Source organism: Podarcis melisellensis (assembly GCF_964234715.1).
Source record: "Podarcis melisellensis genome assembly, chromosome: 11".
NCBI classification, from domain to species: domain Eukaryota; kingdom Metazoa; phylum Chordata; class Lepidosauria; order Squamata; family Lacertidae; genus Podarcis; species Podarcis melisellensis.
The window spans coordinates 27,157,551-27,178,155 of NC_138543.1; the positions used below are offsets into that span (position 1 = coordinate 27,157,551).

General features: G+C 41.1%; 1 protein-coding gene across 3 annotated transcripts in view; it reads left to right on the forward strand.

Moving 5' to 3' along the window:
* The first annotated feature begins 1,054 nt into the window (after positions 1 to 1,054).
* The window catches only part of SKIC3 (SKI3 subunit of superkiller complex), a 45,573-nt gene continuing 26,022 nt past the window's right edge, over positions 1,055 to 20,605 (forward strand). Inside the window, exons 1-19 of one of the 3 annotated variants that reach the window (XM_081930124.1) lie at positions 1,055 to 1,168; positions 2,537 to 2,631; positions 3,197 to 3,340; positions 4,070 to 4,161; positions 5,430 to 5,505; positions 6,419 to 6,559; positions 8,095 to 8,193; positions 8,302 to 8,410; positions 9,339 to 9,479; positions 9,998 to 10,099; positions 10,898 to 11,037; positions 11,405 to 11,491; positions 11,589 to 11,692; positions 11,812 to 11,938; positions 16,041 to 16,220; positions 16,730 to 16,854; positions 17,825 to 18,078; positions 18,811 to 18,913; positions 19,591 to 19,767. In XM_081930124.1, the coding sequence (XP_081786250.1) occupies positions 2,542 to 2,631; positions 3,197 to 3,340; positions 4,070 to 4,161; positions 5,430 to 5,505; positions 6,419 to 6,559; positions 8,095 to 8,193; positions 8,302 to 8,410; positions 9,339 to 9,479; positions 9,998 to 10,099; positions 10,898 to 11,037; positions 11,405 to 11,491; positions 11,589 to 11,692; positions 11,812 to 11,938; positions 16,041 to 16,220; positions 16,730 to 16,854; positions 17,825 to 18,078; positions 18,811 to 18,913; positions 19,591 to 19,767 (2,291 nt within the window). In that variant the 5' untranslated portion in view covers positions 1,055 to 1,168; positions 2,537 to 2,541. Of the gene's footprint in view, positions 1,169 to 1,462; positions 1,625 to 2,536; positions 2,632 to 3,196; positions 3,341 to 4,069; positions 4,162 to 5,429; positions 5,506 to 6,418; positions 6,560 to 8,094; positions 8,194 to 8,301; positions 8,411 to 9,338; positions 9,480 to 9,997; positions 10,100 to 10,897; positions 11,038 to 11,404; positions 11,492 to 11,588; positions 11,693 to 11,811; positions 11,939 to 16,040; positions 16,221 to 16,729; positions 16,855 to 17,824; positions 18,079 to 18,810; positions 18,914 to 19,590; positions 19,768 to 20,605 lie in introns of those variants that run through there. The other 2 variants (XM_081930125.1, XM_081930126.1) reach the window with 2 other exon arrangements.

Sequence of the window (20,605 nt, forward strand, 5' to 3'; positions counted from 1 at the left end):
TTAAATAAAAACGAAAAACCCAGTTTGCAAGCTGCATTTCCCTTGCTATGCAGGGTACACGCAATGACCGAACAGTCTCATTGAAATCCATGGAACTTTCTCCTGAGTAGAATAGACCTACACAGAATCGCAGTGTGTACTGTTCTTTGGTTGCTGGTGCAATTTGGGATTATGTGAGAAATTGTACTGTCTCGGGTTGCCCTTCTCCCGCGTCTGTATTCTGTTCAGGGTTAGACACTGAAGCTTTGCTGGACTCCTCTGCAGGCGCTGCCCTACTCTGCTGGTCATGCCAGTATAGATGTGATATCAAAACATTGCCATTGGTGTGGTGCAGCTTAACAGAGTGACGGGCTACTAGTACTACTCTGAAGACCAGGGTTCAAATCCCCACTCTCTCATGAAGCTCGCTGGATAACCTTTTCAACCCAGCCCCCCCCACAGGGTTGCAGTGAGGATAAAAATGGTGCGTGTGTAAGAGAAGAAACATATATGCCACCACGAACTCCTCGGATGAAAGGTGGGGTGTTAATGCAATAATAAATAAATAAGCGTGTGCGACTCCACTTGCTGAAAGCAAAGGGCCATTGCTTTGACAGCTTGAGCGCCTGAGAACCACGTGTGTGTTTCAAGATGTAAAAAATCCGATGCATAAATATTAGATAATAAGCTATGGGCATAAAGCAACAGAGACAAGTCACTCTCGTCCGTGCCATCAAGAGTAAGCCCTATGATGTTTCGATTTGACTTTTTCACAGGAACTGCTCAGACCTTCCAAGTGTCCCTATTTTGCAGAGGCAGTCCCGGATTTACAGCAGCTGTCCCAGTTTCTGATTTGAACTGCCCCGGTTTTTTTTCCCTTAGGACGTCCCTATTTTCATCGGGGGGCACGCGCGTTTAGGATTGCAGGGTTGGAAAGGGGGCTCGGTCGTAGCTGAGGCTGGCAAAACCGCGCCTTGCTGCGCGACACTAAGGAGAAATACGACTACCTCTGCCACGCGGAAGGCCGACTTGGCGTTTGACAGCAGCGCGCCTCTGAGGGGATTTTTCTCTCCACGACAGCGGTTGAGGGGCGGGGCTAAGGAGGGGCGGCGCCTTCCGCGCGTGCGCGGGACGGCATTGCTGGTCGCCTGCTGCCGGCAGTAGCCGTGGCCGGGGTCGGTAGCAGCCGGTGAGTGACTGTTCGCCGCGCGGCTTCGTGGCGGAGGAAGGCCTGGTCCCTCGAAGGCTCCGGCGGGGCGTGCCTGCCGTCAGCGCCTGCTTTTGTGAAGGGCCAGCGGCCCTCCCTGGAGCTGGGCTGCGGTTCCTCTGGGCGAAGCGGAGGGGAAGAAGAGCAGCTGGGTCAGGCTCGGGAGGCTGCGGCCCCTGCTGTAACGAATCCTCGTTTAAATCCGGGCATTAACGCGCGCAGCTGTGGCTTTAACTCCTTAGTCTTGCGTGTAAAAGGAACTTATCGTAGGATTGCGGAGCTGGAAAGGGACCCTGAGGATCATCTAGTCCAACCTCCCCACCCCCCACCCCGCGAGACAGGAATATGCGGTTACCCCATACGGGGATCGAACCTGCGACCTTCGTGTTCTCAGCACTAGGGCTCAAACCGACTGAGCTTTGAATGGGAAAGCAGCAGGTATCACATAAAGCAGTGAGGGGTTGCTCCCAGGTGTCAGAAAAGGTTATTTGTGTAGGTTACTGCTGCAGCCCGTGTTTTGTTAGCCCCAAAATGGAAAAGGAGTGGGGTCCCAACCAAAGAAGAATGACAGCTTAAGCTGACAGAATATGCACAACTTGCAGACTTAACATATAGAATAAGAGAACAAGAAGAACATAACGTTTAAAGAAGATTGGAAAACGCTTATATGGGAAATAACTGTGTCCAGCTGAAAACGCTGTTAGCATTAAGATAAATTCAACAGTGTAAATAAGTTTTGATGGATGCAATAATGGAATACTGAATGGTATAGTTTTTGCAAAATACGCAAGGATTTATGATATGTAAAATGAACCATGGAAAGAGAATCAGGGAAGTCACTGATGTCTTGAGGATATAAAATGAGTATTTTAAATTGTAAAGCAGAAAGTTTAATAAAAAAATATACGTGGCGGGGGGCGACAGTGAGGGGTTGCAGGTCAGAACAGTGTGTGGAGTTGTAGCCTGCCCCACACCCCGAGCTAGCCTTTCCCCCCAAGTTCAGTAGAGGATGCTGTCCTGTGGTCAGTGTTGAAAGTAAGATCCGGTCAGCTTCACTATTGCCAGCAAAATGTCTTAGTTTGGCCCTGAAGAGTTAGAATCGCCATTGTTTATAACTATAAACCTGGATGATATTGCTCTTTTTTGTCCTATATGAAAAGGTCCATTTAGTGGCAGAACTAAAACAAAACAAAGCAAAACTCTGCATCATAGGTTTGTGGCATAAATTATCACTTATTTTGTCAAGAAGCAAAAATACCATGAAAAAGAAGGGATTAAAATAAGACTATGTTGAAAATTCTCCATATGGCCTGATATAATTGCTGAATTTTTCTTCCGTTACCTTGCCAGTAGTCATGTCCAACAAGGAAGTGAAAGCAGCATTGAAAAGTGCCAGAGATGCTATAAGGAATAAGGAGTACAAAGAAGCACTGAAACACTGCAAGGTAACTAGCACTCAAATGTACAATTAAGCTTTCAGCATGCGAAATTGTATGTTCAATTCATAGTACTCCTCTCTGATATTTTAAAGCATTTCTTCATTGTCTTGGTGTTCCTTGCTGTATTTGTTTATCTGCTGCCAAACGAAAAGCTAAAGTTGGGCTGCACAGCAGTGGTGTCATTTTCTGTTTCTGCCCTGTTGGTGGTGGTTTGGATGTTTTGTCATTCTCATAGATATCATCAGCACAAAGAGTTGCCTTATATTGAACCAGGCCATCAGTTCATTTAGGTCAGTACTGTCTTCTCTTGTTGGCAGAAGCACTCTAGTGTCTTAAACAGGTTTTTTGCTTTAGCTCTGCTGTTGAGATCTTTTGAGCTGGAAATGTTTGGGATTGAGCTTGGAACTTTGTACATGCAAAGCACTTAACCTTGGGCTCCTTCTGCAGCTTTAGAAGCTTTTGATGATAACACCTGAGCATGCATCAGTTCTGCTTTCTTCTTCAGCTTCGAAATGATTTATTAATATTGCTTATTGTAAGTGTTTCAGTCTTTTTTCACTTGTTTTTGTAGGCAGTATTGAAACAGGAGAAGAATAACTACAATGCCTGGGTATTCATTGGTTTGGCAGCTGCTGAGCTAGAACAACCCGATCAAGCCCGAGGTGCCTACAGGAAAGCTGCTGAACTTGAACCAGGGCAGTTGCTAGCATGGCAAGTACGTAGAATCATAGAATTGTAGAATTGGAAGGGACCACAAGCCTCATTGAGTCCAACACCCTGCAACACGGGAATCTTTTGCCCAATGTGGGACTTGAACCCACAACCCTGAGATTAAAAGCCTCATGCTTTACAGACTGAGTTATCCTAGCTGATGTTGTAATATGACTGGTTCCATTTCCCTATTCCATATATTTATATGAGTAAAATGCAAATATTCTGCAAATCGTACGCAACATTAGATTCAAATTTAGGAGACTGTACATTGGACTATCTTCTAGGCATCTTCCTGACTACATGTAAAAAGGCTAGTCTTTCTTGCTTAGAAGTTATTATTTTTAAAAAAGTTTTAAGGGTTACAAAAAGAAAAAAGAGAAAACACCAAATTAAGCAAAAACAAAACAACACATCACAATAAGGGAAAAAACAAACAAACAGAAAAATAGAAACAATTAAAAACACAACGAACATTCCCATAACTTATCTTTCATTTGCTTGTTTGCTTGTTATAGAAGTTATAAATGATGTGGAGAATGTAGACAAATTACTCACTGCCTCTGCAGCATTATCTTCACACAGTCAGTTTGATGAACCTTGAAATGCTGTGCTACAAAAACTATTAAACAGTAACATGGTTATATCTCAGGAATGGATATGAACATGGAGATGATAGTTGTGACCCAACAAGGATTTGCTTCCAAAGGTTTTTTGCTTCACTTTCCTCTAGGGCTTAGCAAATTTATATGAAAAAACAAACCATGCAGATGTCGGAGAAGATTTGGTTAATGTGTATCAGAAACTCCTGGAACTCTATGAAAGGTAGGAAATCAACTATTTTACAGCATTTTGAAAAAATAAGTTAAACATTTACTTGAGGTGAATATTATGATACTAATTATAGAGGAAATGTTTATCACAACAGTATTCACAGCATTCCCATGTCAAATTTATCTTATGTATTCCAGCAGAATGTAAAATGCTTCCATCATTCTGAAAATAAATCATTGTTCCCTGATAATTTTTTTACATTTAATTAACATGGTAGAAAAGTTGTCCATGCAAAATGGTAAAACCCATTATAGTGTGAAATTTAGTTCAACTATTTGTTTTATGTTATTACTTTACCCATAAAATGTTTTGAGTGTTAGCATGCACCTATATTTTCCTGAACTTGGAGTGATCCTTCTCTTTTTGCTAGAAAATGCAATTAGGAAAACAAAAAGGCTGTCTTAAGTAGATAGGCTTCAGTGCCAAGGTGATAGCTTCTGCTAGTAGATCAAGCTTTTGTCTACTCCAAAAACTTAATTAGAAACACATTTCTCACTGTGTAGGACTGAAGGGAAGGAGATGGAGAAGGCAGAAGACAAATAGAAGTGGGGTAGCCCTAAAGCAGGAAGCAGGTAGCCCTAAAATGAAGTGGTGGGGAAGCAGGCGCCAAAGGATGGGAGCCTGTGCCAGGACCACCGGGGGTTGGCAGGAAGAGCTTTCCCTTTGTCCCCAGTACCTAAGGGAAAGGGTCCCCTAGGTCCCCAGTACCTAAGGGAAAGGGGAAAGGAGACTGCAAGATGGCATAAGAAAAGGGGAGAGAGGACTGCAGGAAGCAAGGTTCACAGGTTGAAGATGGAGTAGAAAAAGCCACAATTGAAAAAGAAAGAAGTATGAAAGAGCAGATTGTTAAACAAATATTTTAAATTGAAAAAGTATGTTAACTGAGGATTTCCTTAACAGGCAAAGACATATAAGAAGGATGGGGAGGAAAAATACGTGGCAGTAGAACTATCAATTTTGAGCCCTATGCGGTTCACCCCAGCCAGGGTTTAAAGGGGGAAAAGTCTGGAGGGGAAAGTAGTAGGCAGCTCCAGGGCTGGCAGATTCAAACCCCACCCCCCACCCAATCCCAACACATCCCTTTCCCCCTCCTATTGCTCTCAGAGGACTGATATAGAACGAGGGACAGCCAGTGCAACAAAGGGTGGATTTCCTGCTCCAGCTGCAGGTCTACAAAATCTTATGTCTCCTGACACAGCCTTTCCAGGTACAATAGGATTGCACCCTTATATTGTAGACATTTTGTCTTTCTCCCCCAGCACTGATAAACAGAAATGGTGTGAAGTATGTAGAAAGCTTGCGGAGCTGTATCAGCGAGAGAGAAAATACCTTCAGGTTAGTCACTGTCATGTTCGTTGTAACTTATTGTTATCAGTGTTAGTAGTCAATGTTTCTTTGTTTTGCCAAAAAATAACCACACCAAATTTTCCTTTGCAGAAATATTTACTAGCTTCATGACTTCACCAGTCTTGGCTGTGCTTGCACCCTGTTGCTTTCAGATGAAATACCTTGTTTTTGTCCATTACATTGCCTCAGAGTCAACTTCTGTTTCCACAAGCCTGCGGGAGGACTTTAATTACTTTTTTCTTCTCTCCCTCCCATTTTTAAATAATGGAATAGCAATATTTTGCACGTGCTCTCTCTCTCTCTCGTTTTAAAAAAGAACAATCATGAGAGGAAGCCAGTGACTAAAGCTTCCCTTTTTGTGAAATCAAACACTTCATTGCCCCAAATCTAAAGTTTGTTTGAGGGGCAGTTAGTAGGCTAATTCATCGCTTTTCCACCACCCACTATAAAATGAAAGCAAGGTGCGGTCAAATAATGCTTATGTCTATGTTTAAATGGGAAAAGGAAGTGAGGAGCCCATAAAAGCCTCAATAGTGCTTTGCTGTTCATACTAGGCAAGGCTGGTCAATCAATCAATCAAAAAAGGCACATGATGTGGAAAACATTAGTGTGGAAGCAGCCTGTATCAGGGTATTTGAAATGTCATGAGAGATACTGCCCACACCATACCACTAAAGGAATCTGTATAGCTGTATTACTTGGTAGGCAGCAGTAAGCAAGAAGACTGCAAAATCATCTCATAGCACTGACACCTTATTGCTTCTGACATCTCATTTACATTAAAAGGCATACGCCTTGATCCCTGGAATTGGGAAATGTCTTCCAGTGCTCCAGTAGTCAGAGGCGATAAATGTCTCAGATTTGAGAAGACATTGAGGCTTGACTGGTTTTCTTTTGACAGGTGGCTCGGACGTGGCAGAAGCTAATAAAAATACGACAGGAAGAAGGTGCAGAAAAAGCTGAGCTTCATCAGTTATGGAAGAGGTTGGTCCAGTTACTGGAAGAAGGCACACATCTCCAGGATAATGAGACACAGCAATTGGTAAGGGTTCGTCCCCTGATTCGGCTATATTGTTTTTCAAACAATAAATCTATAGAAAATTCAGCATAACAATTGTATCTGAATCTTAGAACAGCTTGGAAGGAATAATTCCGAATTTCCATCTTACAGATGGGAAGTGATACAGTGATTTTCTGAGGACTGCCTGCTTGAGGCTATGACTAAATGGCATATGCCCAGCTCTTGGTTTATACAAACTGGAGGCTGTAAATCACAAAACCTATTAGGGTAGAAATAATATTTGGCAGTGCGAAAGTATAAGCAGTAGTCCTGATTATAACACATAACTACATTAGGGCATTGGGGCAATTTTTTTCAGTCCCTGCTTTATGTGCTTTGGCTTACTTGATCGAGCTGAATTATTTCACTAAATTGGTCCTTCCTGCATCTTCCCCTTAATGTGATACATTATTTGCTTCTGTTCTGTTCTTGAATCAAACTATCTAGATGAAGCGGTTTGTATAGAGTCCTAGTTCTGAAAAAAACCCACCATTCTGTAAATCGACAGACAATCTTGCTATGGATAGTGCCAATTGACTAATGCTTGTGATGTCATAGAGACTTTCTAGCTTACACCCCAAGAGCAATTTTGCAATTGTTTTTAAAATCTTGAAAATGCGTATGAAGCGTAGGATGAACATAGAGAACAAACATTTCTATCCCGTTTCTCCCACTAGCCTTGAATGTCACCAGCTCCGCCTTGTGGTTGAAGGCAGGAAATGTTTTGGCTACCTTCACCCAAAGTCAATCAGGATCATAGTGAGATCCTTTCTATTTGCCTGTCCATCTTTTATTCATTCTGGTGATTAAAATGAACTTAAGGCATTCTCCTGGCACTGGAAATTGTAGTATTGGAAAATAAGCCATGCTGCATGTTGGACAGAAAAAGGCAAAATAGCAATTTTGGTAGCAATACACAGCATTCACAATTTTACCATATTAGTTTGGTAATCTTAGGACCAAACCATTGCGCCTACTGTGTGTAACTGTATGAACTGTGTGACAGTTGTTGATTTTTATTTTTATTTTTTAAAAAAAGGAAAATTAAAGGTTGAGGAGATCAGAGCACCAGTGTGAGCAGACTGTCTTGAAGGGAAGAGGGAATGCTCAGCTCTTATGATACTAGCTATTTATTCACTCACTCTGTGTTCCCATTCATGGACGTGGAGAAAAGATAAAGTCTTATCTATTTCCCCCTCCCACTGTGGGTGGGAAAGCACTTTGTGGAAGGTGTGGATCAATTTTGACAAATGGCTAGCAAGTTCCTCCCTCTGACCCCCAATGGATACTCTTCGTTAAAAAAAATCACCAGAAAGAACCACACAATTATGTGTAATGATAGCTTGGCTCTGATTTTGTGTAGAAAAGAAGTATTTACTGGCAGAGTAGTAGAACTGAATCTCTTCAAACTTCAGGTGCGTTAATTATCCAGAGACCGCACCATCACTTGTTAAAAGCTTGCTGCATTTTGGGCTTTATTGTTCCATACTGCAGTGTCTATACTATTTATTTTTCAGCTCCTCAATGCATTTGAAGAGGCTGTGAATTCCTCAGACCCAATCCCAAGTGAAGAGCATCAAAAGACTTATAGAGAGTTCATTCATTGTTTGTCAAAAGTAAGGATTATTTATTTTGCTGTAAGGTAAAACATCCTGCTTTGAAATTGACAGCTATCTACAGACAGCTGCCTACATTGCTAATTGCTTTTCTCCTCCTGAAATAAGTTTCCTCATGAGGATTTCAGACTGAAGAAGGCCTGTGAAGATATGATGATTTTGTATCCTGCTGCGAGTTATCCTCTGGAAGTTCTTTGCTTGCGATTCATTCAATCAGGTAGTTTCTGGTTTATTTATTTTCTTTTTTTCTTTACTACAGTACTTTCTTTTATTTGACCACTGTATCTGCTGCCTTTCTGTACTTTTTTCATACATCTGAGTTGCTCTGAGATTTGAGCTTGTCACAGAAGAGGTTCTAAAAGGGAGGGGGAGATAAAATAATAAAATAAAATTTGTTGGTGGACTTCAGCGACTTATTAAGACAAATGTTGCAGCTGCCCCTCCCCGTCTCTTGCACTTTGTTCACCTGCTTTTTGTATGCTGTTCCAAGAGCTTTAGCTGAAGAACAGCTAATAAGTATTTTAAATAAATGAAAACAATTCTGGTGGGCATAGAAATAAAGCTGCCTTAGTGGTCTTGAAATAATCTCCTTTTCCTGTATTGCTCTGATTACCATTAATGGCAGCATTCTTGACCTCAAAAGCTTTCAAATCCTTTGGCCTCTATGTGTGTGCCATATATGCTATTGCTTCCTTTCTTTTCCATTATGTACCATCACGTGTCACAAGATTGGTTGAAAGTGCCATACTGAAAGCAGCTGGTCTTTATTTATATCCAGATTTACGTTCTGCCCCATTCTTAAGCTCTGGGCAAGTAACAATTTAACAAGCAATGTAGCAAACATAGAACAAAAGGCTTGCATAAACCTTATTAAAACAGTAAGAACTGCTAATGTAAGCATTTTTAACTTAAAGCAGCTTGCTTTCACTATCAGTGGCCACTAGCCATGAAGCCTATGCTCAGCCATTGCAGTTGGAGGCCGCAATGCTTCTGAATGCCACAAAGCATTCAGTATGTGTTTTGGGACAACTCAGAAAATAGTATGCAATGCCAGAAAAATAATATAGTGAAAACACTAGAGAGGTTTTCGTTTTCTTCTCACTTTCTGAACTGTGGCCAAACGGAAATTCCTCCATGTATTCTAGGCAGTTTCACTGATGAGGCCCTGAATTGTTGTCGGAAGCTGTTGGATATTGACCCAAGAAGTGGCCCAGCCCTTATTGGATTAGGGATTCAATCTCTCCAAGAAAAAAAGTATGATGAAGGTGAAAAAAAGCTAACAGAAGGTGAGCGATATGGGAAGAGAACAATGGGTGTGTAGATAATGTATATTATAGGAATAATATGACTGAATTGGAGTGAAATGCTATCTTTGTTTTTTAGGGAGGCATTATTGAGTCTGGCCAAACTATCTTTTTTTCTCCCAGTTTGGGCTTCGATATATTCTTATATGCAATCAGTTTTCAGAATTTATGCTGTCTTTAGGACTCTACACTAGAATGTAAATTATCCTTAGACACTTTTTGAGGGAAGGAGGAGTTCAAAGTTAGTTCTGAGTGACAATTTATGTCCAATCTATATGAAATCTAATTTGTATATAGTTGTAGGTTTGAGGTTGTTCAAGTATATCAGATACTAAGATCGAATATACATAAGGCAAAACATAATAGTGGGGTGGGGCTATGGTTATTGTCTGGTATTCATGAATTGAAAAGTTAAATAGCATTAAAATTCTAGTAATTGCAAGTGCCATCTGAACTCATGTGTTTAAATCATGTTAAACATGCAAAATCTTTCCTGCCAGGTTTGCAGCAGACCAGCCAGTGTCCGGAAGCATGGTGTTACTTAGGAAAGGCACAAGTGAAAATGCATAAATACAAAGAAGCTGTTCTTTCTTGCAATCAAGGTAATTGCAGAGCTAAAATACAACTTCTTTAGAAAAAGGTAGTTCAACTTTTGATAAAATATCCCAAAGGCAGGCAACAACAATATAATAATAATAATAAGTGAATAAAGCAATTAAATAACTATAGAGGCAGTAGAACAGCAATTTCAAGCAGTAGTGGTAAGCTGGAATTGCAGCACTCCACTAACATGCTCAGCAGTCAAAGGCTAATTTAATAAAGGTTTTCAAGGTCTGTTTAAAAAGAATGGGCTCTTGCATCTGGTGGATTTCTTGTGGAAGATTGGTTCCACAATCTTGATACTAATAACAGGGGGAAAAGCCTTCTCTGCCACTGTAATTTTATAGTAGCAGGCACATGCAATAAATTGGTACTACATCTCAGTGTTTAGTATATTTAATATTTTTTCATCAACGTTATTTCAGATTTCTATGATCCCAGATATAGTAACACACTAACTGGGCATGCTGTATTGCTGGTTTTGTATTGTAACTCACCCTGGGATAATATCAGTGAAAGGTGGGCTTAGAAATTGAGGGGGGTGGAATACATGTTTTATATAGTGCTAATAAAATATAGGTTACAATCTAGTAGATCTTAATAGCCTTTGCTTGAAATTACTTCATAGGATACAGATAATATGTTGGGATGTCAACCACTTCTCCAGCTGGTGGTTTATTTTACAATCCATAATTGATGGGTGGTGTATCGAAAGAGCAACGTTAAGCTGTACGGGCAAATACAATGTCTTTTAAACCAAGTTTAAGTCAAACATAGAATTAGAATTCTTTCTTTGGCAGCTTTAAAGATATTGGGACAACTTAATGAATCCAGTTCCAGTCAGCAGCAGAAAAACCTTGCCCATCGCTTCAAAGCCATGGCCTTGATTAAAATCCCAGGTGTCGACTCTGCAAAAGAAGCTATAAGTTCCCTTGAACAGGTATGTGAATAGCTTCTCCCTCCCCTCTTTAAACAACTGTGGTAAATGAAATCTGCCTTAGGCTTTCCAGTTTAAGATGCTGAGGGGTCCTTTGTGCCTTTATAGTTGTAAGGAGGGAGAATTTCATTGAGTCTAGCTTTCCCCTTCATAGTGTTGTGGTGATTGGGGAAAGCTGGTTTCTTTACTGAATACTCTGAAACTATTGTCTGTTTCTGGGCGGACAGACCGATAAATCATTGTGTTCACAGAGTGGTAATATTATTTTACTATTTAGACTTCAATAATGTTTGGTTTAATAAGTATTTCTCTCACAAGGTAGCTTCAGTTTTCTGAAGATTGACATTTCAAACATGTGTTTGCTTCCTAGGTTTTGGATAGAAACAATGATCCCAAGCTTATAGCTCTTAAAGGAGAGGCCTGCCTCAATAAAGGGCTTGTTGATGAAGCTTTGAAGGTTAGTATGTGTCACCCCCCCCATAATACAACCTGTGGTTAAAAATATGACATTGCTCCGTATGAAACTGTAGAATTTAACACTTTTTATACTATAGATTGCACAGGAGCTTAAACAGACCCACCCAGACTTAGCAGAAGCTGACTACCTTGAAGGTTTGATTCATTATCAGCAAAAGAACTATCATCAGGCAGAAGCAAGGTAAACCATGCTCATTTGGGGGAGAAAATTTGAAATAAACATATATATATATATATATATATATATATATATATATATATATATATATATATATAAATAAATAAATATTCTTTTTTTAGTTTCCAGAGAGCTATTGAAAAAGAAGCTGAAATAGCCGACTTCCATTTCTGCCTGGGCCTCACTTACTGGTTTATGAGTGAAGAGACAAGAAAAAATAAATCCAAAGCTCTTACTCAGTTTCTGAAGGTAAACCTTGAGGACGGAAATGGGTTACAGCTGAACATATTTCATAATGATTTTCCATCTTCAAAACAGTGGTCAGCAACTTGATTACTAGCCTGTGGGAAAATCAAGGACAGAGTGAAGGAACCAAGGAGCCAAATCTTTCTCCTTACGTGTTCCTCCCAGTTCTGGAATGTTCCCGATGAACACACAGTGGTTATCAGGAGAAGGGAAGGGAATTGTGAGAGATGCAACCCATGTGTTTCAGGTTGTTCCTGCCACACCATTTAAAAGCTAGTGGTGCGGAAACTAGCTGCTTCTAAATGGTTCCTGTAAGCCCTCTTGAGGTGATAAATGAGGGAAACGAATATTAAGCCTCAGAAAAGTTTGTTGACATAGTGCAAGTGGTATGCCCACTGCGTTATAAAACAACATCAAAAACAGGCCTCTGCCCCAAGGAGCTTACCATTTACCGTATTGGCCTGAATATAAGCCTCACCTTTTCCCCAAATTCCAACCATGAAAAGTTAAAATGCGGCTTATATTTGCGACCTTACAGTATTCAGCCAGGAGCATGGGGCAAACAGTGCCAGGAGTGCGTTGAAGCGGTGCCTGCCCTATGCATAGTCCCCCATCCTCTCCCCCCCAAGGCCGGGGCTCTCCCACCCCCCAGTATGCAACCAAGAGCAGCGAGGAAGGGAGTGTCTTATATTTGGGTATTTTTTTCTTTTTTCTTTTCCCTTCTCCAATTTTAAAGGTATATTCAAGTATGGCTTATATTTGGGCCCAGTGCTTTTTTTCTGGGGGTACGTGGGGGTACGCATACCTCTAAACATTTTGTGAATCTAAGTTTGCCCTCATTGAGGGACAGTATTTCAATATGAATAGGAAAAGGAGAGTACCCCTAAATATTTTTTTAGAAAAAAAGCACTGTTCGGGCCAATACAGTAAATATTGTGATGCGGACAAGAGAACCAAAAGTGGCAAAATAGGAGTGGGGGGGGAAGGAATATATATATATATATATATATATATATATATATATATATATATATATATATGCAGGTTTTGGTGTCCTCGGGTGTCTTCCCGTGTAAAAGTTGGGGTGTCTAGGCGACGTTTCGACGAGGTCTCACTCGTCATCTTCAGGCTGGTGCTTTCGGCTTCTTGTTACTGGAACAGAGCAGGATCTCAGTGTTTGAGTTCCTATAAATACTGTTGAGGGGGCGTGGTGTATAGCCTCCAATGTTCTGGGCAGAGAGGAAGTTCCCAGGCTAGTGTGCCTTTTCTTCTTTTGTTCCTTAATTACTTGAGGGATATCTTGAGTGATTTCTTGAGTGATATCCTGAGTACCACTTAGGTGGGTCATTAGGTGTGGATTAGTTGCTAAAGTCTTTGTGTCTTGACCTCTTGAACTTTGTGAAGAGTTTTTCTGAGAAGATGGCTGTACTGCACTTAGTTGTGCTCTGGCTTGGCTTCGTGTATAGGGGCGAGCTGTGGTTTTGTGGCCTGTGTCAGCCAGATCTGTGTAGGGATTGCAGGGGGGTGCAGCATCCGGAGGTGCCACCATGGTTTGGCTACTGGATGGTGTCTGTAATTTATCTGTGGAGAGGGTCTGGGTTTGGGTCTGGTGTGCCCATTAATGAAGCCTTGACAGCCATTCAAAACAAATACAATCCCCCCGAATACATCTTGGACCTGACCAACCACTGCCTAACCAACACGTACTTCATCCACAATGGACAAAGATACAAACAGATAGAAGGAGCACCTATGGGATCACCCCTCTCACCGGTCATCGCAAACCTGTACATGGAACACTTTGAAACCAATGCTTTAGACAAGTCAGAACACAAACCCAAACTTTGGCTCAGATATGTTGACGACACCTTTGTAATTTGGCCACACGGGAAGGAAAAACTGGATAGCTTCCTCACACATCTCAACAGCCTACACCCCAAAATACAATTCACTATGGAAATAGAAGCCAACAACCAACTTCCCTTCCTTGACGTCCTAATCTACAAAAAACCTGATGGCTCCCTAGGACACACTATCTACCGGAAAAAAACACACACCAACCGCTACTTACATGCACAATCACACCACCACCCTGCACAAATAAACTCCGTAGCCAAGACTCTCATCTCCAGAACCAAACGCCTGGCTGACAAAGACCACTTGACAACTGAGCTACAGAATCTCTCAAATGTGTTAATTGCCAATGGATACCAGCAAAACAGGGTTACGAAGCTAATCCAAAAAGAAACACCCCCCAAAAACCAAGACACAGAAGAAAACAATGGCATGGCCCTCCTTCCTTATATCAAGGGCACTACAGATAAAATTAGCAAAATCCTCCAGAAACACAATATCAAAACAGCCTTTTGCACCAACCAAAAAATAGCCAATATCCTCAGAAACCCCAAGGATAAAATCCAGTTGGAAAACCAAGGGGTCTATGAAATACCCTGCAAAGTCTGCCCAGCCACGTACATTGGACAAACAAACAGACGAATAAATGCACGTATCGCAGAACACAAGAATGCCGTCAAAAAAGAAGAAAAAACTTCCTCTCTTTTCCAACACATGAAAGAAACAGGACACGAAATTAATTTTGCAGATTCCAAATTGCTCTTTAACATGGAACATCACCACAAGAGAATAATCATGGAAGCCATCGAGATAGAGAAACACCCTCACAACATGAACAAGCGTGACGACACATCCCGCTTGCCAGACATCTGGAAATTAGCCCTCCCCACAAAAACTGACACCAGATCCAGAGGCACACAGAACGCTATCACCAATCAACCACACCAGACCCAAACCCAGACCCTCTCCACAGATAAATTACAGACACCATCCAGTAGCCAAACCATGGTGGCACCTCCGGATGCTGCACCCCCCTGCAATCCCTACACAGATCTGGCTGACACAGGCCACAAAACCACAGCTCGCCCCTATACACGAAGCCAAGCCAGAGCACAACTAAGTGCAGTACAGCCATCTTCTCAGAAAAACTCTTCACAAAGTTCAAGAGGTCAAGACACAAAGACTTTAGCAACTAATCCACACCTAATGACCCACCTAAGTGGTACTCAGGATATCACTCAAGAAATCACTCAAGATATCCCTCAAGTAATTAAGGAACAAAAGAAGAAAAGGCACACTAGCCTGGGAACTTCCTCTCTGCCCAGAACATTGGAGGCTATACACCACACCCCCTCAACAGTATTTATAGGAACTCAAACACTGAGATCCTGCTCTGTTCCAGTAACAAGAAGCCGAAAGCACCAGCCTGAAGATGACGAGTGAGACCTCGTCGAAACGTCGCCTAGACACCCCAACTTTTACACGGGAAGACACCCGAGGACACCAAAACCTGCATTCCTGTACCTGTGAAAATCTACGAAAGCATATATATATATATATATATATATATATATATATATATATATATATGTAGAGTTATACTATATTATAAAATATAGTTTATGTTTTGGGTTAATAATGAGGACAGAGTGTTAAGTTAATGGCTCCACAGAAAACATGAATTCTTAGTGATTTTAAGAGAGAGATTGAAATTTCATTATTTCCTTGCTTTCCTTCCTTCCCTTCATTAATGTATTTTATTTAAAAGATTATGAGCTTGCCACTCCAAGGGAGCCTCCAACTTTAGAAAAATTAACAACAATAATAAAACATAGCAGTAAAACAGTGGTGTACAAAGCTAGTAGGTTAGTAAAAAAACACACCAACTCATTAAATCACAGCAGCATAATAAAACCTAGACGCTCAACCACATTTTAAAAAGGTCTGGTAAATAATAATAAAAAAACTTCATCTGCTGCTGAAGGTTTCTAGAAGGGAGGAGGACATTGCAGGTCTGAAATCCACAAACGGAGATAGCCCTTTTCCCATTCTCCACCCCTCTTGCTCTTGATAGTGGGGGCACCCAGAGAAAGGTGCCAAATATTATTTTAAAGTGTGGACAGGATATTATGAGAAAAGGTGCTCTTTTGGTGTCCTTTTTGTATTTTTTTGTTTCCTCAGCTGAAAAGCCATGTGCCTGCATAGGAAAATGATGGATGGAAATGTACTGTGTTGTTATTTTTCTTCACAGGCAGCAAAACTGGACAATTACCTGGGAAGTGCTTTCCACTACTTAGGTCAATACTACAGGGATATAGCTGGAGATAAAAACAGAGCACTTGGCTGCTATAAAAAGGCTTTTGAAAAAGATAAAACGGATGGAGAAGCTGGAGCAGCGGTAGTGGACTTAAGCACTGAGCTTGGAGACTTGGTACTGTATTAAGTTGGAGCATTTTAATGTACTGCACTGAGCAGAATAGCTGTAAAATGGAAACATTTCATAAACATTTTTTCTTCCTGAATGTTTTATCACCTATCACTGGTGTTGCAGAGGGTTGCTTTACCTTATTTTGCATACATTCTTGCTCTGATTAATTGTCACTGTTTGAATGTCTTCCATTTCCTTCTGACCTCACTGCTTACAGCTCCTACATGTGAATAAATACCTACAGCTGAGAATTACACTTTATGCAGCTGAAGCTTATCTTTAAGATGCCCCAACTCAACACCATAGCAAAAAGAAGAAACACTGCTACCCCTCTGGATATAGTTCAGAAAAACTTCTTTGTGTTTGCTTGTTTCTGTTACAGTAGTAGGAATGCTGAGAAACTGCTTCAGAGACTCATACTTAAGCTGAAATGTGCTTACACTTTTGTCTGTTCCTTGTAATTACATATGCACACATAATAAACTATTAATAACCTTATATTTGTACATTAGCAAACTGCCCTTGCCATCTTGACGGAGGTAACAGAACGAGCAAGTGCTGGGAGAGCAAAATGGGCCTGGCTTCGTCGTGGACTTCACTACTTAAGAGCCGGTCAACATTCACAAGCAGTGGCAGAGTAAGAGAATAATTGCATTTCAATGTCTTCTACAAAAGGCAATATAAACAGATGGTCTGATAATGCACATATACATTTTTTTTAAAAAATGGCAAATCCTCTATGAATTTGGCTGCTTGCTGCTGATTTTCAGTAACAGTTACAAACAACCTGCCTTTTATTCTGTCTGTGCAAAACATTTGAGGTGCAATACTGCACTTTTTAGTTACAAAAGGCTCACACTGGACTGTATAAACACCCCTAACCTCTCCCTAAGCAGTGCCTCTGTGCATGGGATGCTGCTGCTAATCCAAGTATGTTGCAGCTTGACAGGGTCATTCAGTAGCAGCTTTCTGCATCTTACCAACAGCATCTTATTGCGAGCTCATTGCCAGCCAGCCAGCCACAGCCCCAAGCTGCTTCAGCAGCAGCAGCAGCATGAACTCAGAAACCTTGAGGATGGAAGGATAACATGCAAAAATTAAATTAAAAAAATCCTTTGGTATAACGGAATGGCCTCTGCAAATTGTGACAAGTTTGGAGGCTGAAGATGGGGCAGGGTTGTAATGGAGCTCCTAGGCAGCCTTGCTATACTCTCTGAATGCAGGGTGCAGGATTCTACCTTTGTACAGAAATTGGACATGGCCATCCAAACTTTGTTTTTCAAAAGTGTAAGATACTTGGAGACTTTTTAGGTAACAAGTGACTATTATATGTAATAATGATGATGAAGAACCTGGCAGCTTCCATAGCATACTTGCATGAGTCCCAGTGAACTGAATGCACTGCTTTTGTGAAGACTGGTGGTCCCCCCCCCCCAAATTAACCATTGGTACATCTTAAAAACCAAAAACAAAACTAGTGTAAATTCTGTTTCAAATCAGTAGCCCCTAATAGTAGTCTGTTTTGTTTTACTTTGGGCTGTGATGGAGGATTGAACAAAAGCAGCCCGAACACTTCTGAATATAAACTACTATTCCAATGTGCCCAGTTTGCAGGCAGCTCTGCGAGCAGATCCAAAGGATCCCCACTGCTGGGAATCTCTAGGAGAGGCCTATCTGAGCAGAGGCGGCTACACAACTGCATTGAAGTCTTTCAGGAAGGCCAGAGAACTGAACCCCACGTCTATATATAGCATCTATAAGGCAGCAGCAATTGAACAGATTCTAGGAAAATATAAAGATGCTATTGCAGAATATCAGCACATCTTGACAAAATCAAAGGACTATGTCCCTGCGCTGAAAGGTATTCATGTTGTGTGTTTTTTTTGTTGGGTACAAAGATATTCCCTATATATTCACTACACCTACAGAGTTAGGTTGGTGGGGAACCACTGACCCTCCAGATATTGTTGGACTACAGTTCCCATAATTCCTGACTGTTCCCCATGCTGTCTGGAGCTGAAGTGAACTGTAGTTCAACAATACCTGGGAGGGTCACAAGTGGCCCAGCACTGGTATAGGTGATTGGACGTCAGTATAGCTAATTTAGAAGTGAGAGAAAGCGGTAGTCTGTTCTTGAGACATGAGGAAAGAGTATTTTGTAGAAATCTGCCTATTTTGGAGGTATGCATTGTTAACCTCTGACATACCTTAAATATGTGGGAGTTTAACAAATAGCTAGCAGAAGTATTTTATTCTATGTAGTCTAACAAAAATCAAGAGAAGAATTCATTCACTTGCTTAATTCTTCCATCATTCTACATCTTAAATGAGGAAGGAGGTAAAGATATCCCTCACACCTTAGTTCCTTGTATTCACTTATTTGGAAATAACTTGCATATATATGTGATACTAATATCCTTATTATCCTTAGCTTATTGTTGTATTTCTGGTAATGTGCATTTTAAAATTATGCTAAATATGCATAGGGTCCATCAAATGGTTTTCCAGCATCAGCCATTGTATGAGACTTAGGAGCTTAGTTCATCCTTCTTGCAGTTTTACCACACATTAACAGGCTATTAGTTCTATTCAGGTCTGGGAGAGTGTTATCTCATGATGGCGAAGACTGCCCTTGCTGATTACCTGGATGGGAAAGCCCTGGACTACATAGAACAATCTCTTGGCTTTTTAGCAAGGTTAGTGTTCGTATATTAATCTCCATTAGCAGTTAAAGGGTTGCCTTATTTCAACAAACAACATCAATTTTAAACGGTAAAGTAGTAGCAAACACACAAACGAGAGCTGAATCTTATAAATGATAAAGGTCAGTATATCCCGGCATGGCCAAACTTGGCCCTCCAGCTGTTTTGGGGAATACAATTCCCATCATCCCTGACCACTGGTCCTGTTAGCTAGGGATGATGGGAGTTGTAGTCCCAAAACAGCTGGAGGGCCAAGTCTGGCCATACAAACCATTTCCTGTTTGTTTCAGCACTGGAGGTAAAATGCATCCTCATGCGTGTTTTGAAAGAAGTTCCCAGCATTGATGGGGAATGACAAAGCCCATGTGCTCATTGGAACTCCCTTAGATTTTGGGATCAGAAAGATGGGCAGAAATCCAGAAAGAGTTGAATGCACCTAAGTCTCTAGCTCTGTAACTGGATGTTAAGAATTAACTGTAGAGTGTGTTGAGGCATATAGAAGAAAACCAGCACCATTGGTTTTTTTTCCACAAGTTGGTACTTGGGGTGTTTTTAGGCATGTAAGGAGAATGCTTTTTTGTCAGCTGAGAAGATTTTAGCTTTATCTTTTGTAAAAGGTAGCAGGTAAATTAGATGGACTCCACTTTTCTGTTTTTTCTTCCCCCTTTCAGAGCAGCAAAGCATCGTCCTGAAGTATCCTGCCTTTGGAAACTGCTTGGAGATGCCTGTAGCAGTGTTTCTGTCATTTCGCCATCCAAAGTGAACGTGAAAGTTTTAGGATTCCTTATTGGTCAGAACACAGACAAATGTGTGCTAAAGAAAAGTGACCTGCTCAGTCTGGGAGGAAGGTAACGTATAGCGTGTGTTATAAAATATTCTACGGCCTATAAGTCTGGATGCCTTCAGCTGAACTGCTTTGCCTAGCACAGACCAGAGAACTATAATCTCAAAGCTGAGGAGGAGAAATTAATAGACTGCTGGTTTGAAACCTCCCCCCCACCCATTCCCCTGGAAGTGCTTAACATTGCTTTCCCGTCCCTTGAGGAAATTTCAGTGACTTTGGGTTTCAGCCATTGCTCTGATCCCCACCATACTTCAGACAGATTTTCACATCTAGCAATCAGTATACCTTACATTAAAGAAAGGGGCAAAGACCTCCATGTTTAACAGGTATGGGAGCAAAGGGTAAAAACACTGAATGTGGGCATACAGATGTGAGCCATCAGCCTACATAGGTACTGTGTGGAACCCCCAATGCATGCCTTGGGTAAACAGGGAGAGGAGCAGGTCCCAAGAGATGAAGTGAGGGAGATAACTTAGACCTTGGGTCTGGCACTCCACCTGCTCAGCTGCAGCCTAGGCAACATATTTTGGCTCTTTTAATGCTTGCCTTTAGAATGTGTGGATTTACAATTCTTCAGTACCAAATTTGCCCCCAAATTGATGCCATGTGGGCCAAGCTATATTCAGATTTCTCACTGTCTAACCATCACTACATTGGACAGCATTGCTCTCAAGTGTGAAGTTTGTGAAATGTTCCTTTTTCTCTTTCCTTAAAGCTGCTTGTTTTCAGGAAGACAGGATAGAAACACAACAACCTTTGATAGCGTCGCTGAATTAATTTTTTTTTGTTTTTTAACTTTCTTTCCCATCTGTTTTGCTGATATAAATCACTCTCTTAATTCT